Genomic DNA, 27,538 nt, shown 5'->3' on the forward strand with positions numbered 1-27,538 from the left:
TACGAGGTGGAGATATGAACACTATTTCAAGTTGGTCAAAATTAAAGGAAAGAACGTGCATGTAAAGTGTGATTTATGTCCTGGGGCAAAGCTTTTGTCGACATCTGTGGTATGCAATTCAAATCTGTTTATTTTTGTTGCACTTCAAGTGTAGGATAAATCTGTTGCTGGTGAGATGCAATAAATATTACAAGATTCTATAACACAACTACCTGTCTTTTCTTCTCTATTCAACTGACTCGAATACTGCTGAGAAAATTTCAAAAATTCTTTGACATACAACAACTTTTTTAAAGTAACGGAAATAGTTACTTTCCCTGGTAACTAGTTACTTTTACTATAGAGTAATTCAGTAATTCAGAGTAACTATAACTAATTACTTTTTTAAAGTAACGTGCCCAACACTGTCTAAGAGTAATTTTACTAAGCCATACTTTTTACTTTTATTCGAGTAGATTTGTGAAGAAGAAACTGCACTCTTAGTCCGCTACTTTACACTACAAATGTAACACTCGTTGTTACGTTTTTCCTCTTTATTCTACATATTTGATTTTTTTAAAAAAAATTCTGCCAGAGATGCCAACAGTGGCACTACCAGTTTCAACAATGAGACTATGCAACAATGATCAAATGACTCCGTTATACCAGTCAGACCCAAGCTTGCTTTTCACGGCTCACCGTGACCTGTATAATTATGTGGCGTCTTTAACGCACCGTAAAAAATGAAGTATTTGACTATTTGATTTTTTTGCCATGTGACATTTTTGCCATGTGACATTTTTTGCCATGTGGCAAAATTGATTTTGACATGGCATTTTTTATTTTTTGGGGGTTTTGGCAAAATGGATTTCGGTTTGTGGCATTTTTTTTGTTTTGGTATGTGGCATTTTGGGGGGGGGGGGTGTATGGCATTTTTGCAGGCCATGCACGTCTATGCCATTGACAGCGATGCACTTCCAATTTACCATTCATCTTAAATGGCAGAAAAACGTGTGAATGTGAAAAATGACCAGTCAAACACGACTATGATAATGTGACAAGTTGTGGTGGTGTGGTGCCGCTCCATGGATGTGTCTGGTTTCTCCTCCAGGGAGGGGCGGGGGCTCTTCTGGGGGCGGTGATGTAGAGGAGGAGCAGCTGGACTTGCTTCAGTCTGCAGCAACTGTGTCGCAACCTTTTCTTCTTTTCTTTGTTTCATGTGAGGCATGAGAAGTTCTGATGGGGAAAATCCGTTGCCTCACATCGGAGTAAACGTGGACAAAAGGCGTGACTCAGAGCAGATCAGATGAGTTGAAACTGTGCGTCAAGTGTTAACTTTTGGATCAGGATTATGGATCAGGGTGGATAGGGCGGTGTTTTTTTTTTTTTTTTTGGTTTTGTTTTTTTAAAATACATATATATACTTATAATAACTATGACCGTCTTGTTTTTTTGTCACTCTATTGTGCTCGGCTGTTCATCCCCCGCTGCGGTTGCCATCTCGCTCTGACTTGTCTCGGAATCCTGAATTGATCGCGTATTGATCAACGGGATGGCACTTTTGCTCCTGCTGGCTTTCTTGACCTGCGTGGACGCCAAAAGCGCGTTCCCGCTCAGAACCTCTTATAACCTATACGCCGGCGGGAATGCGCTCGGGCAAGGTGCTCGAGTTGCCAGCAGACACAGGTAAAACAGCACATGCATTCACGTACGTTGGATTGGAAACTCCTTTCTGTTCTCCTTTGTCATCACTAAAGGTGTTTCTATTTTTAGACGAAAACATTGTAAAGCATTACAAATGAATCAACATAAGAAGTACAGGAGCGGTTTTGAAACTCATTATATGCGCGTACCTAATAGAGAGAGATAAATAATGCTATCCTCTGGGACCACCTGTTGATGCTTCCTTTCACCTGGGCTCAGAAATGGTCTGACCCGCGCTTTTTTTTAGCAGATTCTCAATTTATGATTATTGGTTGGGCTTAAAAGCAGGGCCGTTCTTGACCAATTTGGTACCCTAGGGAACATATTTAAACACGCACACTGAAAAAGCACATTATTTCTTTGCAATCTACCATATAAAAACAAAAACAACAACAAGCAAGTGCAGAAATTAAAAGAAAAATGCTCCAATAACTATCCAAAAACACCAATCAAAAACACACATAAATAAATAAAATAAATTGCAATTATCATTACAATATTATTAACAACCACCCACACAGACCTATATAAACACACACAGAACACTTTAAAATGCAACTTTTTTTTCCACCTTGACCGACTGTATAACCTTACTCGCCTTGTCTTCACTGATGCAAAAGCATGTATTGCACATATGACAGCTGTTAAGGTGCACTTCTTTCTCCACTGGCAATTTGTGTGTGGGAAGATACCGGACTTGGTGGGCTTGGACTTGGTGCTTACGTGGATAAGTAGGCTGTAAAAGATGGCCCGGGATGTACAGGTGGAAGGAAAATGTTTCAGAAGAGCATCTACAAAGAGAAGAAAGTGGAATGTTACATTATATGAGTCAAACAGCTGTTGATTGTGAAACCAGCATGACACAGTCATAATAGCACATAAATTCTTGCAGCCTACTGTACCTGACTAGATCAGGTTTTAGGATCCGGCCACTATCTTTGACGAGCGAAGTTGAAAAATAAAATCATGAAGCACTGCAACTACACAGGACCATCCAATAATAATGAATTAAATGATATATGATAACAAACAAAATGAATTGTATAGTTTTTGGTTTTTTTTACATGAATGGAATTGCCATTTTAATGAATCAATGACATATTTAATAACAAATAACAAAACTTTCTCTAAAATGGGAGGGGGAGTAAATTTAACTGAAACGAATCCACAGCCGGTTGAATACTGAAAACATTTCTAAAAAAAAACAGACCTGGCTAATCATCGTACAATTACAGTATAATTTAGCTTTAGCAGTATGTCATATAAACTCTATGTAAACTGCTTCCTTGCAATTGCGCTAAGTATACGTGTTTATGCAGTTGAAAAAAGTTTTTTTCATCACAACAATCCCTGTATTTCACGTTTATGCTCCTCTTCTTTCTTACGACCGGAGGGCTTTTGTCTTTCATGACGTCGACTCGTCACCGTAACGTCGCCCAATTGCAGAGTCTAAAAATAGCACCTTCAGGTAGCTCTCTGGTCTTCGGGGGGTTAGTGAGACTAGAGTCTGTGGTGAAATTACCGCATCACAGGAAACAGTGAAACGTGCAGAAGGCGCACTAGGAAAATTATTCCATTATTATTTAAAGACTTAATACTATATGTTTTGTTGTTCGTTTATTTTATCGTCTTGTATAATTTTTTTGACTACTGCTATCATCAAATATTATTTGAACATTTTTCTTGATGCCCTTTTAGATGCTGCGACGCCCCTAGGCATTTGCCTAGCTCGCCTTATGGACCGCACCGGTCTGCTTAAAAGTAGATCGACAAATCTAACACCAGCATGAATGCACACAAAACGTTCAAAACGTTTCTCAGTGATGTCATATTTTGGCAATCTACCAAGAAACCTTACAATGTAAAAACACAAGACAGGTCAGGCATGTACAATTTTCCAATCGCCCAAGGTGAATTCAGTTTAAATGTGCCATAATTTTTGGATCATAAGGCTCACCTGACTATAAGCCGCCACACACCAAATTTGAAAAATTCGTTCATAGGTAAGCCACATTGGACTATAAACCACAGCTGTCCTCACTGTATTATGGGATATTTATTAGTGTTGCACCGATACCATTTTTTGGCCCCGATACCGATACCTGGCTGTGCAGTATCGGCCGATACCGATACCATACCGATACCACCCCGTTTATATATATGTATTTACATATATATATATATATATATATATATATATATATATATATATATATATATATATATATATATATATATATATATGTGTGTGTGTGTGTGTATGTATGTATGTATGTATATATATATATATATATATATATATATATATATATATATATATATATATACGTATATATATGTTTATATATTTTTTTTCCTAAAGAGCTACATAATTGGATGTGAAATCATTGCTATCAAGGCTTTGTCAGGCTGTTGCTTACCTTTGCAAAATAAGAAAAATACTAGTACAAAGTATAATACTAGCCCAACAGTAAGAAAAAAAAAATTCATAATAATAAACTCTGAATGAACTGAGTAAACTTTATTAAACCTCTCAAAGGCCAAACCGTGCAACTTTCATGAAATTATTGTCACATTCTGCTGCTGGTTAGATTGTGTTTTGTTGCTGGGCTGTTAGTGGGGGCGTTCCTGACGTTGCACCTGAATCCAATGCGGGCTCATCAACGCAGCATTTAAGCACGGGTGATCTCAGAGAAGGCTGCCGAGATATTTGCTTTGCTGATCGCCATTTGACATCTCGCACTATAGTCTCGCTACATTTGCTTGTTACGCCCCTGCATTGGTTTTTTTCTGATAGTGTGCTGCACTCGTTTGTAACCTCTACCCTGTGCAGGTATTAAAGTGTTTTTATTTTGGCTTTTTGGGTCGCTGCCTATGGTCTTAGTTAACCTTCGAGTTTGTAGTATTGAGCTCCGTCGACCTGCTGTCATGGACTCCTTTTGTTATTTCTACTATTCCGCGATCGCGTGTTATTTTTTGTTTGCAATCATTAAACCCTTGTACGTATCCCCCGCTTGTTGTCCGCTTCGAGGTCCAACCTTGTTTCCACATTAGCGGACGCTAACAATTATAAGTAATAATAATTGACCACAGCATCCCGTCCCGGGGGGGGGGGGTGTCCCTTATTTCTATTTTCTGAAAGGTGGCAACCCTACTTTGGAAACAGTTCCCAAATTACTGCAGCATTTCTTTAAGTAAAAGACAAAGTAAAGTTGACGTAGTGAACTGACCAGAGATTGTTGCACCGGTCCAGCGCCCTTCCTCTGGATAGCAGTCCTGCTCTTGCAGGCTAAAACTCATTGTGTTCATTCACATTTCGTCTTCAAATGTTTTATCAGGTTCGAGGTATTGAAACTGGCCGATTTAACTCCACATCTCGAAGCCATTTATTTTAATCGACGGGATTTGTATTTTGAAATATTTCCCGACCGCCGCCATGTCGGCGCCGCCAAGCGGCCTTGTCATTGGTCAGGAGTGGCTATTGGCCCGTTCTCATTGGTCTGGAGCAGGCCAATAGCGATAGCTGCTTGGTGTTCACGTGTCATCACACAACACAGAGACAGAGTGTAGTGAGCGCCAGGAGGAAAAAAAAAGGCTGCGGTCAAATGTTATAATAATGGACCGGTAAATGGTATCGGCGCCGTCTTTGTTGGTACTCGCTGATACCGATACTACCATTTCGGGCCGGATCGGCGCCCCCTGCCGATACTAGTATCGGTGCATCTTTAATATATTTCTTTTAATAAAATGTCTAAAATTTTCAATCAAAAAAAAAAAAACTGATAGCACGCCATTTTTGACGTCGCCGAGCAGGACGTCACATGGGCGCCACACAGTGTCACAGTGTCTTTAACTATGTAAGGTAGTGAGTGAAATACGACACAAGGTGCCAATGGCCAGTTTTAAATTAATTAGAGATCTAGCCAAGGCAAAGTCTGAGTAAGGTTTATGTCTATTTTGCATAGCTATTTTAAATGGGAATGCCAGTTCTCTTTGCATTGAGCGCTTTTCTTTTTGTGAACAGTATTTTTTTGACAGATAAGAATATTTTTTTGTTGTGCTTTCACTAAATGATACTGTAGTGACTTAACTGTTCCGCCCAAATGCATGATGGGAAGTTGTGCAACCATGACTGTCAGTGGTGGCTGCAAATGGTATATGTTCTGCATTGTATTTAGTCAAGCGTGTTAAGAAAAAGATCGTTTCTTATCATTCTTCCCCACGTCACTCGCTCCCATAGTTGCGTTTGATGTGAAACAGATGTCAAAGCGTATGGCAATAAAAGGCGTGGTCCAATGAACACCTGTGCCCACTCGCATTTCTCTGCCTTTTCGCTCTCAATGTGCTAAAACAGCGTCATTGTAAACTGTTTGAGGCAATGTATGAGCGGTTCAGTCCATGCATGCATTAATTGCGTCAAATACTTTAACATGACTAATTAAAAAAATTAATTACTGCCTGTTAACGCAATAAATTTGACAGCACTGAAGAAAACACAATGGTTACAACTATGAAAGGGAAATACATGCAAGAAGTATTTTTGAGGCAATGAAAAGGTCATTAGAAAAAACTCAATTAAAACAAAAATAGTGAGTACTCGCTCCTTTTAACCGATACGCACATGGGTGCGGATGCTTGTGTAGCAGGTCTCGCCATGTAGGAAGGAATTGCATAACACCGGTAACACTTAATTTAACAGAGGCTTCATAAGCCTTGCATAAGATGGTCATAATTATGACCGGGCACTGTCCTGAGATTTAATTAATACTTATGACAGATGTTATTTAGTGTCATCCGGCAAATGATCTCACTTTTGAATGGATGTAAAAGATCCGAGCTGGACATAAATGGATTTAGTGACAAAATTTGCCGGATGACACTTAATGACGTCTAATGACACCGCTGTCAAATAAAGTGTTACCTATTAAACCAAATAAATACAACAAATAAGCCGCACTAGACTGTAAGTCATAGGATCCAAAATGAGGGGGAAAAGTAGCGGCTTATATTCCAAAAATTATGGAACAAAATACCACAAATTAATGGAAACTTACCTTATAAGTGCAGCAGAATGACCTAAAAAGCAACTGTTATCTGACTCTTAAAGTAAGACAGGCTAAAAGGGAGAGTGTTTAGATGTGAGGTTGAGGGTGGCTCAGTGGAGTGGTTTTCAAATACTATTCTTATAACCTATGGTAGTCAAGCAGACTAAATAGACAATATAAGCCGCAGCTGTCCTCACTGTGTTATAGGATATCTACACCAGAAGATATTAACCAATAACACTTTTTTTGAGTGTGGCATCATAAGACTGTCATAGGACCAAATGAATCACCATGAAGCTTTGAACCAAATGACTGCTAAGCTTCATTGCTTGAAAAAGCTTCATTTGGCCATCACTGCTCCCTTGGGAGAGACAGTCAACCTCTGCTGCCCCCACTGTTGTGGTCTAACATGCCTCCTAGCATGCAGTGTAGCACTGCAGATGTAAATAACAATCAAAATTCATGTTCTGCGCTAATCATTTCTTCAGTTACTGTTCCAGTTGTTTTATTAATTGCTAATTATGTTATTTGGTAACACTTTATTTGACAGTAGCGCCATAAGACTGTCAGAAAACCATCAGAATTATGACATGACACTCTTATGAGCATTAATGAATGCTTACCACAGATGTAGTTTTGTGTCGGCAAATGATCCCACTTTTGAATGGATGTAAAAGATCCGATCTGGACATAAATGGAGTTAGTGACAAAATTTGCCGGATGACGCATAATGACATCAGTCATAAGCATTCATAAATGCCCATGACAATGTCATGTCATAATTATGACGGTCTTATGACAGTCTTATGACGCCATTATCAAATAAAGTGTTACCTATTAACCCAAATAAATACAACAAATAAGCCGCACTGGACTATAAGCCGTAGGATCCAAAATGGGGGGGGCGGAGTAGCAGCTTATAGTCCGAAAATCACAGTACAAAATACAAATTAATGGAAACTTACCTCGTAAGTGCAGCAATGTGACCCATAAAGCAACTTTTATTTGAGCTCTTAAAATAAGACAGGCTAAAAGGGAGAGTGTTTAGATGCGAGGCTTAGGCTGTCCCAATGTTCCAGTGTCCCATACAAAGATCTGTAGCATTTGTGTCTGTCTTACTGTGAGAGAAACTGAAGTAGCAAATCAAGTAAGATTGCTATAACAATGCAAACAATAGGTAGTTATTGGTATAAGATTTTGCATTTCACTCAATGTTCCATTCAATGAAAATAGAGGCGAATTGAATTACACAACACAAAGATTCAATTCATACACTTGCAAAGAAGGGAGAGCGTGATGGTGCAGTCCGATGTTGGCATGCTGTTATAATGTTTGGTGCCTTTCTCAAGGGCATCTGAAAAGTGCCCAGAAGGATACCACTATCTATCTTTCCAACCAAATGCTACTCTCTGGTACACAATCAAGATGAAATTAAGCTTCTCCCCTTTTGGAGCATTTTTCTATTTCCAAAGGCCTTTTGTTTGTTGGTCTACTATTCTGTATTTTCTAAGGGCCGTTCTTTATTCAAATACATTTCATATATAAAAGGAATAAGAGCCATTTGACTGAGTCAGTCAACAAGCGTTATTGTTTATTTTGGACAGGTATTCAGTGACCACATTGGCTTATGGTAATCTTTACTTCACACTTATGGCTGGATCCTCATATAAATGATTCCCCTAATCAAAGGTGTAAGTAGGAAGCCCTAAATGACAATCCAGTATATGGCGGAAAACACTCAGGTGACTTGAAGTTCCGCTCTGAGACCCCCAATTTGGCCCCATTTCAAAATTGTGATATATGCATGTGTGCATGTGCACACTAACCCTACACAAATGGAAAGATTGAAATCTCCATTTTCTGGGGGAAGAAAATTTTTAAACAGGAGGGCATTTAAAAAAAAAAAAAAAAAAAAAACTCAACTCTCAGTGAGAGCACGCGAGTGCATAATTAAAGACACCATGATTTTAACGAGATAGTATTGCGTACTTACCTATTTTCGATCCAAAAACTCCATGTAGCATGTATCACCTCGTGTCAAGACACAGCTGTGAATGGCCACAGCCGGATTTTGGGGGGATTTCATGGGTGAAACATTGGAATATAACAAGGGTCGTGATGCAGAAATTGCAGACATCAAGGAGTGGACATGATTTTCTTTTTCATATATTTACCCTTTTAAATGTTTTTTTTGTTGTTTTTTTTTTCAAATTTAGTTTGTTTGGATCGTTTATTTATCATATGACAAATCGGGGAAAATGCAACGGTAACAAAAAAAAAATACAGTTAAGCGATAGTTATGAGGTAGATATCTGTGACTTATTTAGTTATGAGGTAGATATCTGTGACTTATTTACAGACACCAGTTTTTTTCATTGGAATGTAATTTGTTTAAAAGTTTAAAATATACAAGTGAATGATTTTTTTAAAGTGTTTTTTTTTTTAAACAAACTTTTAGACATTGATTAATTATTGGAAGCTAAAAATGACCGACATTTTGAATAATAAATATGATTACTTACCTTCTTTTCATGCCTGGGTGGAAACAAAAGCGGTTGCCCTAAGCAAGGGTTTCCAGGGTAAAACGGACCAATTAAAAACAGTTCGGGGGCTTAATGCGCCATGAATATGCTATTGCAGCATATAGACATATTGTTCCATGAAACACAACAGTTCTTTTGGCTTAAATACAGCAGTTTATTTTAAAGAGGGCTGCAAGAGCAGAAGCTGCTTTTTCAGTCTTGTCTGTTTTTCGCCTTATATGTTTTTGAATATTGTATATTTTGTAAACATTGTATATTCATAACTTAAAGGGAGTACATCAGTCACTGTCTATAATTCCCCTGAAAGTGATTAAAAGTTCTGCCCCATATAAAGTGCACTTTACTTGATATTACCGCTGAATGATGTTTATTTTTAAGCTAGATTGCGCGCTAGCTAGAGCCTGTGTGGAAAAAAAAAACACACTTAAACAAGTACTGTAGGAGGAGATGTGGGGGATAAACACCACATTTATAGTTTGAGCAAAGATTGCCATACTGCGCTTCCTCAGTGGCTCTATTGCGCCTCCCATGGGAAGCGTGCCTCACACTCTGTTCTACATAAATGCTACACATATTATTTTTTAGTGTTTACATGGATAAATAACAGTACACTAGAGTACAGGGCAATTATTTTGTGCAAACTGAAAGTGTAGCATGAGTTTTTATTCCCCTCCAAAGCAATTTGAAGCCCCCTCTACTAGATGGCGCCCTAAGCAACCGCTCAACTCTGGGTGTTTCTCACAATTTTAGCAGGTGGTGGTGGGGTCTTGCCAAGGAGGCGGTGTTCAAGTTTCCTCGCTCTATTCTAAGGGGCTGATCAGGGCATCTTGGTGGGACTGGGCAACCATCCTTGGTCTTCAAATGGTATCCTTTCGACTGGTTGCTCCACTGAGTGTGTGCGCTGGCTGTAATTGATGCCTGCACAGCATTTTCGTACGCCACATGACGATCATACATGTAAGACTGTGTACATATACAGTGATGTAAAAAAAAATTAGGACACCCCATGAACTATTCAGTTCTTTACTCAGAAATGTTCACATATCAATGCCTGATCTTGCTTTTCTTCATCTCTGGAAAAGAAAGTGATTTAATTGATGGTAAACAACAAAAATTAATATTGCTTTACTCGTTAAACCAAATATATAAACAACAATGCACATTCTAACTGAGGAAAAAGTTAGGAAACCCTACCACCTAATAGCTAGCGTTACCCCCTTTTGCCGAAATAACTTCAGTGAGACACTTTGTATAGCCATCTACCAGTATCTGACTTCGGCCCGAAGGAAGTTTGCCCCACTCCTCAAAGCAGAATACTTTTAACAGTGAGATGTTTGAGGGGTTTCATGCATGTACAGGCCATTTCAAATCACCCCACAGCATCTCAATGGGACTCAGATCTGGGCTTTGACTCGGCCATTCCTGGACTCTCCATTTCTTCCTTTACTGGGAAGAAATGATTTACTGATATGTTTGGGTCATTGTCATGTTGGAGGGCCCAATTTCGCTTCAGCTTTAATTTTTTCAAAGATGATCTCACATGTTCCTCAAGCACCCTCTGATACACAATCATTTTCATGGTGTATTCTATGATGGTGTGCTGGCCAGGTCCTGCTGTAGCAAGGCATCCCCAAATCATGACACTGCCACCTCCATGCTTCACAGTTGGTATGAGGTGCTTTTCCTGGATTGCTGTATTGGGTTTACGCCAAATATGTCCTCTGTTCTGGTGTACGAATAATTTAATGTTAGATTAATCCGTCCAAAGAACATGATTCCAGAAGTCCTGAACTTTGTCTACAATCACTCTGGCAAACTTCAGCCTGGGTTTCATGTTCTTCTTGGAGAGCAAAGATTTCCTCCTTGCACACCTCCCATGAATGTTGAATTTGTGAAGTCTCTCTGATTGTAGAGGCATGCACTTTCACATCAACAGTAGCAAGAGCCTGCTGTCGTTCCCGTGATGACATTTTAGGGTTTTTGGATATTTCTTTTAGCATCCTGAGGTCTGCTCTCGGCATGAACTTTCTTGGATGGCCAGACGTGGGCATGTTGGCAGTTGCTTTAAATGTCCTCTACTTGTACACTATTTTCCGGACAGTGGAATGGCTGATTTTATATTCTTAGGAGATCTTTTGAAATCCCTTACCATACTCATAAGTGTCCACAATCTTCTTTCTGAAGCCCTCAGACAGCTTCTTTGATTTCACCGTGCTGTTTTCTCTCACTTCAACAGTCAGTCACTGTTGAAAGTTTTCAGCAGTGAGGAGTGGGGCAAACTTCCTTCAGACCGATGTCAAAGACTGGCAGATGACTAAAAAAACAACACACTCTTTATGTATGAATCGAATGAAGTCACAGTTAAAGTCAGGTAGCACTCACCAGCTGGCAACTTTTGTAACTTTTTTATAAAAATAAGTTACTAGCATTTTCATTGTTAGATTACATACAGTGGGGCAAACAAGTATTTAGCCAACCACCAATTGTGCAAGTTCTCCTACTTGAAAAGATTAGAGAGGCCGAAATTGTCAACATGGGTAAACCTCAACCACGAGAGACAGAATGTAAAGAAAAAAAACAGAAAATCACATTGTTTGATTTTTAAAGAATTTTTTTCCAAATTAGAGTGGAAAATAAGAATTTGGTCACCTACAAACAAGCAAGATTTCTGGCTGTCAAGGAGTTCTAACTTTTTCTAACGAGGTCTAACGAGGCTCCACTCGTTACCTGTATTAATGGCACCTGTTTTAACTCATTGTCGGAATAAAAGACACCTGTCCACAAACTCAGTCAGTCACACTCCAAACTCCACTATGGCCAAGACCAAAACGCTGTCGAAGGACACCAGAGACAAAATTGTAGACCTGCACCAGGCTGGGAAGACTGGATCTGCAATAGGTAAAACGCTTGGTGTAAAGAAATTAACTGTGGGAGCAATTATTAGAAAAATGGAAGACATACAAGACCACTGATAATCTCCCTCGATCTGGGGCCCCATGCAAGATCTCACCCCATGGCGTCAAAATGATAACAAGAACTGTGAGCAAAAATCTCAGACGCACACGGGAGGATCTAGTGAATGACCTACAGGGAGCTGGGACCACAGTAACAAAGGCTACTATCAGTAACACAATGTGCCGCCAGGGACTCAAATCCTGCACCGCCAGACGTGTCCCCCTGTTGAAGCCAGTACACGTCCAGGCCCATCTGCGGTTTGCTAGAGAGCATTTGGATGATCCAGAAGAGGACTGGGAAAATGTGTTATGGTCAGATGAAACCAAAATTTCAGAACTTTTTGGTAGAAACACAGGTTCTCGTGTTTGGAGGAGAAAGAATACTGAATTGCATCTGAAGAACACCATACCCACTGTGAAGCATGGGGGTGGAAACATCATGCTTTGGGGCTATTTTTCTGCAAAGGGACCAGGACGACTGATCTGTGCAAAGGAAAGAATGAATGGGGCGATGTATCAAGAGATTTTGAGTAAAAATCTCCTTCCATCAGCAAGGACATTGAAGATGAGATGTGGCATGGTCCTTCAGCATGACAGTGATCCCAAACACACAGCCAGGGCAACAAAGTAGTGGCTTCATAAGAAGGATTTCAAGGTCCTGGAGTGGCCTAGCCAGTCTCCAGATCTCAACCCCAAAGAAAATCTGTGGAGGGAGTTGAAAGTCCGTGTTTCCCAATGACAGCCCCAAAACATCAATGCTCTAGAGGAGATCTGCATGGAGGAATGGGCCAAAATACCAGCAACAGTGTGTGAAAAGCTTGCGAAGAGTTACAGAAAACGTTTGGCCTCTGTTATTGCCAACATAGGGTACATAACAAAGTATTGAGATACTTTCGGTATTGACCAAATACTTTTTTCCACCATGATTTTCAAATAAATTCTTTAAAAATCAAACAATGTGATTTTCTGTTTTTTTTTTTACACATTCTGTCTCTCATGGTTGAGGTTTACCCATGTTGACAATTACAGGCCTCTCTAATATTTTCAAGTGGGAGAACCTGCACAATTAGTGGTTGACTAAATACTTATTTGCCCCACTGTACGGTTACTGTAAACAGTTACCAGTGAACATACACTCCCACATTAACTATATTTTAATATTGGCTAAAGTGCAAATAGTTCACAAATCTTAAAAAGCATTTCTTATTTTATTTTTTGAACATCTAAACTTTTATTTTGCTCCATAGAAGCAGCAAGTGTGCAGAGACATGGTCTCCTGAATCCCTTTAAAATATAGCGATTGTCATTATTTACAGATGTACCTCATTTAATTTATGAATACAATGTGGTCATGGTGAGTCAACCAAGTCTTGCCAAACAGAACAAGTCATCTGGTGAAAATTATTCTAGATCTAACATTGCAATATATACCGCAATATATCACAAACTCCCCAAAAGTCGCAATGTGATTTTTTTTTCAAATATCATTCACCCCTAGTGCCCACTCTGTACATTTGCCTTTCCTAGTAGTGAGTTTGTCTTCAATTTCCTGTAATTTTGTTGCTTAGGTTTATTACCTCCGGAGGTGGATAGTACCATGCTACATTTATTCCATTACATTTACTTGAGTTACTTTATGAGAAAAAAGAACTTCAAAGAGTCGTTTTACCACACCATACTTTTTACTTTTACTTGAGTAGATATGTTAAGAAGAAACGCTACTCTTACGCCGCTACTTTGTGCAACACTAGAGTCGTTACTTTTTTTTCTCTCTTGATTTTTACCAGCATGGAATCACCAGTCTTGGATGAGCACTCACTCAAACACTTTATTATGTAGAACAAACTCAGATAAAAAGATTGAAAAAATAATGAATTAGTTCAAAAGTGCAACACCTTGGCATTCAGAAACACCAAAAGAAATGAATTTAAAAAAAAACATTATGGTGGTCAGTAAATGTTACTTTTATAGAGCAAGTGCAGGGAAATAAATAATAGAATCACTCCATTCTGAGGAAAAACATATGGAATCATGAGAAACAAACAAAGAAATAACAATCAAAACACATCTGTAGTATTTAGTTGCACCACCTCTGGCTTTTTTGACAGTTTGCAGTCTCTGAGGCATAGACTTGATGAGTGACAAACAGTATTCTTCATCAATTTGGAGCCAACTCCCTGTGATTGCAGTTGCCAGTTCACCCTTGCAGGTCTGAGCCTTGCTGTGGACCATTTTTGTTCAATTTCCACCACAGGTTTTCAATAGGGTTGAGATCTGGGCTATTTGCAAGCCATGACATTGACTGGATGAGTCTTTCTCCAAGGAATGCTTTAACAGTTTTTGATCTGTGGCATGATGGATTGTCATCTTGGAAAATGATTTCATTATCCCCAAACATATTTTTAATTGAAGGGATAAGAAAGCTGTCTAAAATTTCAATGCAAACTTGTGTATTTTTGAAGATTTACTTGCTCTATAAAAGTAACATTTACTGACCACCACAATCTTTTTAAATGATTTCTTTTAGTGTTTCTGAATGCCAAGGAGTTGCACTCCGAAGGAATTCGCCCCCCACGGCCAAGCGACAGCCGAACGGAAATGGCGCTCCGCTGCTTACCGCTTCCGTGCGCCAACCAGGAGGACGGATATTCCGCGCGTCCACCTCTTGTGTTAACCTTTTGTACTGACTCCATGTTCCAAAAGTTTAAAGAAGGCTCACCGAAAACAGGTTGACAATTTATTCGTCGACAATGGTCAAAAACAAGGTAAAAACAGATGACGGAGGTACAATGCTAGATACAAAACAAGGCTACATAGAAAAGTTTCCGAGCAGCGAATTCATTTGTTATCTTAGTGTCCAGTCTTTTTGAAGGCTACGGTGGAGTGGGCTGGGCCAATGGTGTGGCTGGGTGTTGTCTTGGCATAATCCCTCTGTGGCCGGTTTTGGGCGGTTAGGTTCGTGCGTGGATGGGACGTGGTTGCCACAGCAACCGACGCTGGTCTTGACGACCCAAGCGCCCGCTATCAACTTTGTTATCCTGGCTGGGCGAGACACTACTTGTTTTAGGACAGAGCGCCCTGCTCTTTGTCCTTGGAGTGGCCAAGAGAACTGATTGCGAAAGTTGGTGCGTCAATCTTGCTCGTGACGCACACGTTGGGCTTCTGTGATAAGATGGCGTTGTGTAACTATTCTGCTTCTTTTCATTAAACTATGGTGTGCTATTTATTTTATATTAGGTGTGTTAGAGTAGTACAATCCTACGGTAAATATGAAAAATGATACTATTCCCTGATTAATTACATTTCGTGTGTTAGAGTAATGAAAACAGTTATATGGTGTGTGCGAGAAAGGTAACTATTCCCTTCAACTTTTGAACCAATTCATTTTTTTTCAAGCTTTTTATCTGAGTTTGTTCTACATAATAAAATGTCTGAGTGAGTGCTCGTCTGAGACTGGCCATTCCATTTTTTGAGTCACGGCACAAAAAATGTTCAAAAATTACTTTCTTTACAGTATATTTAATAATAAAATCTTTTTTTTTTTTTTTTTTTTTTTTTTTTTTTTCAACTTTCTCAATGTGAAACTGGATCCTGTTTAGATGAACACAAAGCCGATATCCTGACAGGAATCTTCTTCAACAGCTCTCAGTCTCTCTCTGTGTTTATTTTTGAAAATCTCAGAGTTATCAGACGGGGACTTAAGCAATGTCTTTAATCGCATTAGGGCTGAGCATCTCGCTGACAATTGCTTTGCAAGAAGGTAGTATTAATGTCTCTGCCACCGTGTGGGACTTTTTGGATTTAGCAACAAGTTCAGCAACAAGGTAAATGGCTTTGAGGGCTTTCTCATTTACCTTTGTAGTTTAAAAAAAAAAAAAAGTTGCCTGTTTTTCTGTGTTTTCATGAAGGCAAACAAAAATAGCCCATCAACTTGTATTGAAGCGACGTGTGTTTCGTTTAGAGATGATATTTAAGTTTGCTTGGCACCATGGCGCTGTTGGATAGCTGCTCGTGTCACGTTCAAGAACTACTCGGATTTCTAGCCATCAGCTGCCTTGCTATCCTTGACAATGTGTTGGAATAAAACATAGGGGGGGATTGACATTCGTCACTTATGGATAAAATGGAAAGGAAACATTTATTTACACCGACACTTGACAAGTCTAATCAAATGATGTACAGTAGACTGGGGTCCACATTGTCGCGGACAGCAAGGTGGCTAATGGCTAGAAATTTGAGCAGTTCTTGAATGTGACACGGGTAATAACCCACTCATCTGCACATGACCGCAACCTTCTACCTACTCCTTCCTTCCTACTGCAACTCTGGCCAACGACGAAAAAAAAAAAAAATCGATATTGGATAATTTCTTGTGGTACACCTGATGATCTCTCACGCCACACTAATGTGCTGCGGCACACCGGTTGAAAAACACTGATTAGATGACCTTTTGCTGAGACAATAAAATTATGTTGTCGTTTTAAAAATAAAGACTTTATAAGGAATTACTTCGTACTTGAGTAGTAATTTTTTTTTTCGGGGGGATGACTATTTTTACTTGTACTTAAATAATATTATTTTGAAGTAACACTTCTCTTACTTGAGTGCAATTTTTGGATACTCTACCCATTTCTGATTACCTCAGCCGTTAGCGTCCTTACATGAAGGAATCGGAAGGGAGGTTTCCACGCTTCACAATGGACCTGCGTGCACCCGTTACATATATATACATAAATACAGTCGAACTGACACAATCGTTCCAAATGTCAATATGTAAGTACGGCTCCCAGTGTTGTCTTTTTTTGTGGAGATTAACTTAAAATGGCTCTTTGAGTTATAAAGGTTGCCGACCTCTGGGTGAGTAGGTGTATCCCTTCCACATAGGACATGGGTGTCCAAACCTGTCCTCAAGGGCCGCTGTGGGTCCTACTAATTGAGCACAGACAGTTTAACCAATGAAGTTTGTGCTAAAACAAGTAGCACCAGACTGCAATCAACTGATTACACTTGTGAGACACCAGATTGGTGAAAAGATGTCGTCTTGTTTTGTAGGAATGAAATCCAGCACCCACTGCGGCCCTATGTGGAATAGTTTGGACACCACTGACATAGGATGTCCTTTAGGTAAATAAGGTCGTAAATATCAGCTAGGGGAATATTTCAAACCCCCCTGCGGCACAGTGGAATTCTTCCTGCGTTAAAAGGCATTCACATCTACCATCTCGCGTGTTGATGCAGGTGAACAGCATAGGTTTTGACTTTAAAACAGAAAACATAATTGAATAATTGTTTAGAGCAATTGTTTAGCTTGAAATAGTCCAACAGTAAATGTCAAGTCCTCAATGAAAGCACACTGAATATCAAAAAAAGACCTATGGAAATATCTCTTTTGAAAACAACGATCAACATTTTTTTATATTTTTGACCAAACGAAGAAATCTATCATTCTCACTAATAGAAAACAATAATAGCTGAATCTATGATGAAAATAACTAACACAGCAGTACTATGAATACCCTATTATTGAAATGTATTTGAACCTGAAGCAACCTAAGAAGTGTGTAACAAACTAAAAGCCTTTTGCAATAATCACTGCACCACATCACTTCCTCTCTTGTGATATTGGTTAACTATTGTTTAATTGGTTGTATTTAATTATGTACTGCAGAAGCATTAAGTTCATAGAAAAGTAAAGATTTTGCAAACAATTTATATGCAAATTAAATTCCGATCCGATTATTCATTAAACCATTGGAATGGGCGGGAAAATAGGCGATTCTAAAAATATTTGATAGCAACTCCTCTGCTGTTCACTCTTTTAGTCCCTCATATCGGTGATGACTGGTTTTGTGAATAGAAATGCAAACTTAAAAATAATCTTAATGATGAAGATGTGAACATGTGCAAGTGTGTATTGTTATGTGTAGAGGTGGGTAGAGAAGTCAAAAATTTACTACTCAAGTAAGAGTAGTGTTACTTTAAAAAAATATTACTCAAGTAAGAGTAAAAGTAGTCATCAAGTACAAATTAAAAAGTATTAGGTGAAAAGAGTACTCAAGTGATGAGTAACATTGTCAGTAACTGATTAAGATGTTTGATTTTTTTGTTAAACAAAGATTTTTTTTCTCAGCACAAAGTCATCTGTATGAACGGTTGTTATTATTACACTGTACAATAACTCATTAGATAACCATATTGAATAGTGAGTAGTTCCTTCATCGTTCCTGTTATGAAATTAAAAGGATCATATCTCCGGTTTTCCGAGGTCAATCAGTGCCAAATAAAAAACTGGGAAGCGGTTCAAATCTGCATTTTTTAAGTGATGTTGAGGGCAGCGCTCTATGTCAAATATTAAATTTTTTAGAGTGCTTTATAGACACCATGTGATTGAACAGGCCGACATGATCATAGAACGGCAAGCTTCAGTCTGATTGGTATAATGGAGTTATGGGATTATTGTTGTGACATCTCATTGGTGAAACCTGTAGAGCGACGGTTGGTATCGCTTGAAAAAAAAAAGTAAGTTAAGTAAACTCTAATATGAAGAATAAAGAGGAAAAATGTTACGACTAGTGTAGCCCAAAGTAGCGGAATAAGAGTAGTGTTTCTTCTCCACAAATCTACTCAAGTAAAAGTAAAAACTGGTAAAACTTAGTAAAACTAATCTTAGAAGGGACTGTCCAACTGGGCCCTTGCTAAAAGCTTTAAAGAGCTTCTTTGGAGTGTCCTTTTCGCGCATCTTATCATATGAACTGCTTGCGTATGACCATGTACTGTATCTTGATGTATGAATAAACTGAACTGAACTGAAGTACATTTTCCTCAAAAAGTTACTCAAGTACCGTAATTCTCAGACTATAAGGCGCACCTGGCTATAATCCGCCACCCACCAGATTTGACAAGAAAACCACATTTTTTCATAGACAAGCCGCACTGGACTATAAGCGGCAGCTGTTTTTACTATATTATGGGATATTTACACCAAAAGATATTAACCGGTAACACTTTATTTGACAGCGGTATAAGACTGACATAAGACCAAATGAACCACCATGAAGCTTTGAACCAATTGGCTGCAAAGGTTCAGTGCTTCAAGAAGCTTCATTTGGCCGTCACTGCTCCCTTGGAGGAAACAGTCAAACTGCTGCCACCTGCTGTAAACACTGTTGTCGTTCGACATGCCTCCTAGCATGCATTGCAGCGCTACTAAAATCCATCAGTAGCGCTACAATGCATGCAATCAAAATTCATGTTCCGCGCCAATTATTTCTTCAGTTACTGTTCCAGTTGTTTCATTAATTGCTAGTTATGTTATTTGGTAACACTTTATTTGACAGTGGCCCCATAATACTGTCATGAGACCATTATAATTATAACATGACACTGCCATGAGCATTAATGGATGCTTATGACAGCTGTCATTTTGTGTCATCCGGGAAATTATCTCACTTTTGAATGGATGTTGAGTTGTTGAGTTGAACATAAATGGAGTTAGTGACATAATTTGCCGGATGACACTTCATGACATCTTCATCTTCACTTCTTCTTTTCCTTTCGGCTTGTCATGTCATATTTATTATGGTCTTATGGCAGTCCTATGACGCCGCGGTCAAATAAAGTGTTACCTATTAACCCAGTAAATCAACAAATAAGCTGTATTGTACTACAAGCCGCAGGATTCAAAATCAGGGAAAAAAGTAGCGGTTTATAGTCCAAAAATTACGGTAAATGTAATGGAGTAAATGAAGCGCGTTACTACCTACCTCTGGTTATGTGCTGCTTCAGAAAAAAGGTTTTTTCATCCATGCGTACATTCTGTGACCCGCAGAGACACATCACCTCCATAACCGAAATTCTGCACCCAAATATACACCGTTTTTCTTTATTTTAGGTGGGAGGGAAAAACATTTAAGTTATCCTTCAACATTCTTACATACTTTGTGTTAAGGATAAGCCAATTTCTTGTTTGTTGTGTCATAAGGGAAGCATGGGAACTTTGACAATTAGTGAAAGCTCCTTCTCCAATCTTGTGACCACTGTTTAAATGTCTCAAGACCACAACATACCAATCACATTAAGTCCTTCCTTTTGCCATTGAGTGTCAGAGGATAGAAATAAACTATGATGTCATGCTGCTGCGCCTCGTGCTTACATACTCACAATATTGCTCTTTATGACGAGACAAGCAAACACTCAGTGTATATTTGGTCATTCTTTTAGCCCACTGTACACAAAGGTGTCGTCTGTCCTGGTTTTGCACAGTAACTATTGTGTCACATGCATTGGATAGCTTTAAAACTTGTACTCTGTACAATGAAAATAAAGGATTTCTACTCCATTCTAGAGATGTGACAATCATAGGCGGACTTTTGGGGGAGGGCGGGCACAATATGATGACCCTGAAACGCAGTGTCAGCAATAAAATTAACTGACGAGAATATTTATAGTAATAAGTTGACATTTAACATTTGTTGTTTCCCATCATTCTTGAGGGAAATTCTAAATCAGGCTGCTTAGGCAATACGTTTCGCCACTGAATATGGTACGCCCGCCGGTGTCATGCCAGTGTAGTTACCCCAGTCAAAAATTGTATCCCCTGGGCAGAGCCATATGGAGATAGATTTGTGTCTTTATTATTCAATCAAAAATAAGTTGCTTCAATCAAAATATATATTTTCAACCCAAAAAAAGTGGCTTCAATCAAAAAAATATGCAAAAATGCATTTAAAAATAAAAATAAATTTGAAACTCAAATAACTAAAAAAAAAAAAAAAATTCATTTGAAAACTTCTTTGATTGATTTTTTTTTTTTTTTTTTTTTTTTTTTTTTCCTTTTTGATTGAAGCAACTTTTTTGATTGAAGTAATGTTGATTTATGTTTGGGCCACATTTTGGCTAAGACAATTTTGTCTTTATTATTCATTCATTCATTCATTTTCCATGCCGCTTTTCCTCACGAGGGTCGCGGAGGTGCTGGAGCCTATCCCAGCTAACTCGGGGCATTAGGCAGGGGACACCCTGAACTGGTTGCCAGCCAATTGCAGGGCACAAGGAGACATACAACCATTCACGCGCACACTCATACCTACGGACAATTTAGAGTGTTCAATCAGCCTACCATGCATGTTTTTGGGATGTGGGAGGAAACCGGAGTTCCCGGAGGAAACCCACGCAGGCACGGGGAGAACATGCAAACTCCACACAGGAAGGCCGAAGCCCGGGATTGAACCCTTGATCTTAGAACTGTGAGGCAGACGTGCTAACCACTCAGCCACCGTGCCGCATTTTGTCTTTATTATTCAATCAAAAAATAAGTTGCTTCAAAAAAAAAAAATTTATATATAAGAAAAATCACTTCAAAAAAAAAGGAAAAATTTCAATGATAGAAAAAGTATTTGAATGCGAAAAAATATTGAAGATTGAAAAATTTGCATTTGAACACTTAATTTTTCGTTGAAAATGTTTTTTTTATTTTTTATTGAAGCAATCCTTTTTGTGTTTGGGCCATATTATGGGTAGGACATTTGTGTCCAAATATTTTCAATCCCCAAACAAATAATAATTTCAAAAATAAAATTGCCCTGCCCTAATTTTTTTGTGTGTGTGTGTGAAAATTATAATCAAAGCAAATGACCTTCTAAGGTCAAGGTCACGGGATTTGTTCGAAAATTAATTTTGACCCATTATAAAAATATATTTTTTTGTTCATTTCATTCATTTTTGTTGCAGTTTTTTTGCTTTACAACTTTTATATATATAGGAAAATCAATTACATGCAATGTTATTTTTTGGCCACCAGTGGGGCCTGGCCTCCCCTTAAAATCCGCTTATGGTGACAATATATCGATATGATATATTGTGATATACCCTATCCCATAAGGTAATCGATATGCTCTTGCCAAGATCGATATATCGTTTTAAAAAGGTGTCTCTGGTTAAAAATAAAGGAACAAAGATATCTTCCACTAGAATGGTATCTCTGATAACTCAATGTCTGCCATTGATGACTCTTGACGCCCAATCCATTTAGACTAGGAGGGGCGAATGAGCATTTCATTCGAAACTAGAGGATTCGCAACCAATCATTCTGATTTTCGGGGCATTTATAAGTCACTTTCTGTTCATTTTGCGGCATTTACAGGTCACCTCCTGTTGAATTTGAGCCACTACCTATTCATTCCTGGGTCACTTCTTGTTCCATAACCCAAAATCAACAAGATGTACACTGCTGGCCAAAAGTATTGGCACCCCTGCAATTCTGTCAGATAATGCTCAATTTCTCCCAGAAAATGATTGCAATTACAAATGCTGTGCTAGTAAAATCTTCATTGATTTTGCTTGCAATGAAAAAACATTTAAAAAATACAATAAATAAATAATTAAATCATTATCATTTTACACAAAACTCAAAAAAATGGGCCGGACAAAAGTGGCACCCTTTGAAAAATCATGTGATGCTTCTTTGATTTGTGTAATTAACAGCACCTGTTACTTACCTGTGGCACATAACAGGTGGTGGCAATAACTAAATCACACTTGCAGCCAGTTAAAATGGATTAAAGTTGACTCAACCTCTGTCCTGTGTCCTTGTGTGTACCACATTGAGCATGGAGGAAAGAAAAGACCAAAGAACTGTCTGAGGACATGAGGAGCAAATTTGTGAGGAAGCATGGGCAATCTTAAGGCTACAAGTCCATCTCCAAAGACCTGAATGTTCCTGTGTCTACCGTGCGCAGTGTCATCAATAAGTGTGAAGCCCATGGCACTGTCGCTGACCTCCCTAGATGTGGACGGAAAAGAAAAATTGCTGAGAGATTTTAACAAAAGATTGTGCACATGGTGGATAAAGAACTTCGACTAACAGCCAAACAAGTTCAAGCTGTCCAGCAGTCCGAGGGTAGAACAGTGTCTACCCGTACTATCCGTCGGCGTCTGAATGAAAAGGGACTCTACGGTAGGATACCCTGGAAGACCGTACTTCTGACCCAGAGACATAAAAATGCCCGACTGGAGTTTGCCAAAACATACCTGGGAAAGCCAAAAACGTTTTGGAAGAATTTTCTCTGGTCAGATGAGACAAAAGTAGAGCTCTTTGGGAAAAGGCATCAACATAGAATTTACAAGAAAAAAACAAGGCCTTTAAAGAAAAGAACACCCCTCCCCACACTCAAACATGGTGGAGGTTCCCTGATGTTTTGGGTTTGCTTTGCTACCTCTGGCATTGGACTGTCTGAAGACTATCAACAATTTTTGCTGCATAATGTAGGGCCCAGTGGGAGAAAGCTGGATCTCCCTCAGAGGTCATGGATCTTCCAGCAGGACAATGACCCAAACCACACTTCAAAAAGCACTAGAAAATGGTTTGAGAGAAAGTACTGGAGACTTCTAAAGTGGCCAGATCTGAATCCCATAGAACACCTGTGGAGGGATCTGAAAATGGCAGTTTGGAGAAGGCACCCTTCAAATCTCAGAGACCTGGAGCAGTTGGCCAAAGAAGAATGGTCTAAAATTCCAGCAGAGCATTGTAAAAAACTCATTGATGGATTCCCGAAGCAGTTGTTTGCAGTTATTTTGTCTAAAGGTTGTGCTACCAAGTATTAGGCTGAGGATGCCAATACTTTTGTCCGGCCAAGTTTTGGAGTTTTGTGTAAAATGATAAAGATTTAGTTTTTTTTTTCATTCTCTTTTGTGTTTTTTCATTGCAAGCAAAATAAATGAAGCTATTACTACCAAAGCATTTGTAATTGAAATCATTTTCTTGGAGAAATTGAGCATTATCTAACAGAATTGCAGGGCTGCCAATACTTTTGGCCAGCAGTGTAAGTAGTGACCCATAAATGTCCCAAAATAAGCAAGAACTGACTGAAAATCAACAACCAATGACCCAAAGTTAAACTCATCGGTTGGCATTGACCCCCATAGATGTCCAATCTGTTAGAGATGGGAGATCTGAAAGAGAGGGCAGCGACCTTCCCAGTTCAAATGAATTGGACATCTACTAGTAATTATTCAATTCACAGCAGAAAGATGAAAAAAGCTTGTTTGTGTAGTAAAGTATTGCAGGATTATTTCCTTACCCATGTATCGATAATTGTTATACTGCCATATTGTGAGAGAATCGTTATCGTGAGCCTTGTATCGCAGATTGTATCATATCATGGGGTACCCAGAGGTTCTTACCCCTATTCTATTCTATTCTATTCTATTCTATTCTATTCTATTCTATTCTATTCTATTCTATTCTGAAGACGTAATCATTTGTAATTCAAAACAGCCTCATGTTGGCACAGTGCTTGACACTTGAAATTCTTATGGCGCATAAGTAAAGTGATGTCATAGCTAGAAGGCAGCAGTGGATAATTTTGCCAATTAGAATGTTGGTAATTATCAACAGCAGGATGCCTATGCTGTGAGCAACAGCACAAACCATTATCTCTTCATGAAGGGATTTCTTTTTCTTCATTCAGACCATTTATAGAACTCGGGAAACCTTCAAATAGTTACATACTGTTCACCGTTTTTTGTTCTATCAGGTTCCAATTTATCTGTTCATAGTTGTCATTAATGGTGCACCGGTTCTGATACCAGTATTGGCGGGGCGGCCGATTCGGCATTAAAATGGTGGTATTGGTATCGGCAAGTACCAACAAATAGAGCAGCGTGTACCAACAAATAGGGCGCCGATACCATTTACTGGTATCACTTGAACGCAGCCTTCTTTCTCCTGACACTCACTCCACTCTGTGTTGTGTGATGACACGTGATCACTTTTCATGCCAAGCAGCTATAGCTATTGGCCTGCTCCAGACTAATGACAGCGGGCCAATAACTGCTCTTAACCAATGCCCAGGCAGCTTTTTCATATTGAGGAAAAACAAACCAGGAGAAGAAATGTCAGCGGTAAATTGGCTGATTTTTAAACGAATTATTTGTGTGGCTGCAAATTATTTATTTATTTTTTAAACCTGTCCTGTTCAGCTGTTTGACACGGAAAATGTAAGTCCAAGTGCCCGGATGGTCTGAACAGTTTTAATGTTTCAGATTGAGAGTCTGTCATACTACCGTTGTGATCATTCAACATACCTCGTTTATTATGACAAAGCAGCGAACAGGAAGGGGTTATGGGGGAATAGAAGAAAAGAAACACAAGAGAAGAAAGAAAAGAAACACAAACTACAACAACAAATACATTGAACGTCTAGACTAACTACTAATATTTGGTGCTATCGTCAACTAGATGTATTTCCAGTTGACCCCATGTGGGGAGCCTGTTGACCAGGGAAAGGTGTGGCGGAGTCTATAAGCTAAATGATTGAAAGGGGTAGAGTGTACACAAATCAGCTCTGTGATCTAGAACCCAGTAATCATGTGAATCCCTTGTGAGTGTAAGCCCGTTGGCGACCAACCCTACGCCGCCCCACCGCCAATCCCAGCACCGGGACCCCACACCCGAGCACACCCTATCACATCCAGTCGTACGCGAGCCCCACCAGGCGTGCGACAGCCACGCAGACGAGCGGAGACGCCATGTGGGCGCCAACCCAGGGCCATGGCCCCCACCCAGCCAGCCCGGGGAGGAAGGGCGGGCGGGGAGGGGGTTCCGCGCAGCCCAACCCTCCTCCCGCAGCCCAGCAAAGGAGCCATCGTCCCCCCCCCGGGATCCAGGGTGGTCCCCCGGGCCACCCGCGCACCCATCAACTGGCCTTCAGGGATGGCAAGAGGGGACGCACCACAAACCCCACCCCCGTCCGCCCACCCAGACCACGAGCCACAGCTGCAGGCCCCCAACCGGCATGGCACGCCACTGGACTAACAAGTATTTGAACACTTTGTTTGCAATTACAGAGGTCAGACGTTTCATGTAGTTTTTCACCAGGTTTGTACACACTGCAGGAGGGAACTTGAGCCATTCCTCCACACAGATCTTCTCTAGATCACTCAGGTTTCTGGGCTGTTGCTGAGAAACACAGAGTTCGAGCTCCCTCCAAAGGTTTTCTATTGGGTTTAGGTCTGGAGACTGGCTAAGCCATGCTAGAACCTTGATATGCTTCTTACGGAGCCGCTCCTTGGTTTTCCTGGCTGTGTGCTTTGGGTCATTGTTATGTTGGAAGACCCAGCCATCTTCAATGCTCTGACTGAGGGAAGGAGGTTGTTCCCTAAAATCTCACAATACAGGGCCCTTGTCATCCTATTTTAATACACTGCATTCGTCCTATCCCATGTGCAGAAAAACACCCTCAAAGCATTATGCTACCACCCTCATGCTTCACAGTAGGGATGGTGTTCTTGGGATAGTATCATCATTCTTCTTCCTCCTAACACAGTTAGTGGAATTATGACTATAAAGTTGTATTATACTCTCATCTGACCACAAAACTTGCTCCCATGACTCCTCTGCGTCATCCAAATGGTCATAGGCAAACTTAAGCCTTGACATGTGCTGGTTTAAGCAGGGCAACCTTCCGTGTAGGGGTTTGCCATCTTTTACTATTTTGCAAGTTTGTAGTGTTACAGCTGTACTTAATCCTGGTTTTAAATGTTCTGCATCTGGAGTAACTTTTGTACACAACCAAACAACACACAACTTGACATGGAAATACATGTTAGCGAAGTCGCTAATTAGTATAGTGCTCTGCGCTAATTAGTAACATCTAAAAAACAACAACAATAAAATCTAAACAGTACAAAAAGGTTCGTGTATTCACCTCTGATCGACGGACACAGGACTTAAAATATTAAAATACTAGGGACTTTTTCCAATTAACATAACTTGAACCTACTGCTGGACAACTGAAAGACATGGAGCAAAGGACTATATCTCTCTTCCCCTTTTGCTCTAAAAAATAACTTGCGCGCAGAAGCATGTCCGCCGGGTCCCTGCCTGTCTCATACACAAATTTATTTTCGAGTCTTTTGAAAAGGAGTAAATCCCTGGCTCAGTAACCAACAGCATCAATCATAATGTTGTGCATGCGTCCGTTAAAGGTGTCCGGGCGGCAGACGTGTCTTGAATTTCGTTACTGGCAGCTGTCGTAGAGTTATTAGGGAAAATCATCTTTTTTGAACATTTATGAATCGTCACGTGTCGAATCACGATGCATCTAATAATAGATATTTTTTGCACACCCTTACTTCCGTGCCATGCATGATTTCAAACCATAACATCTTAGTGTATTACCAACAGTAACCTAAGAAACAGTGGTCTCAGCTCTTTTTAGGTCATTGACCAACTCCTCTTGTGTAGTTCTGCCTGATTCTTCACCTTTCTTAGGATCATTGAGACCCCACAAGGTGGTATCTTACATGGGGCTCC

General features: G+C 39.6%; 1 protein-coding gene across 1 annotated transcript in view; it reads left to right on the plus strand.

The window, feature by feature from the left end:
- Window positions 1–1,175: 1,175 nt before the first annotated feature.
- Window positions 1,176–27,538, plus strand: part of LOC130924385 (EMILIN-1-A-like) — a 71,027-nt gene continuing 44,664 nt past the window's right edge. Inside the window, exon 1 of the mRNA XM_057850931.1 lies at window positions 1,176–1,665. Within this exon, the coding sequence (XP_057706914.1) occupies window positions 1,532–1,665 (134 nt within the window). The 5' untranslated portion in view covers window positions 1,176–1,531. The remainder of the gene's footprint in view (window positions 1,666–27,538) is intronic.

This window comes from Corythoichthys intestinalis, chromosome 1 (genome assembly GCF_030265065.1).
Source record: "Corythoichthys intestinalis isolate RoL2023-P3 chromosome 1, ASM3026506v1, whole genome shotgun sequence".
In the NCBI taxonomy this organism is placed as follows: domain Eukaryota; kingdom Metazoa; phylum Chordata; class Actinopteri; order Syngnathiformes; family Syngnathidae; genus Corythoichthys; species Corythoichthys intestinalis.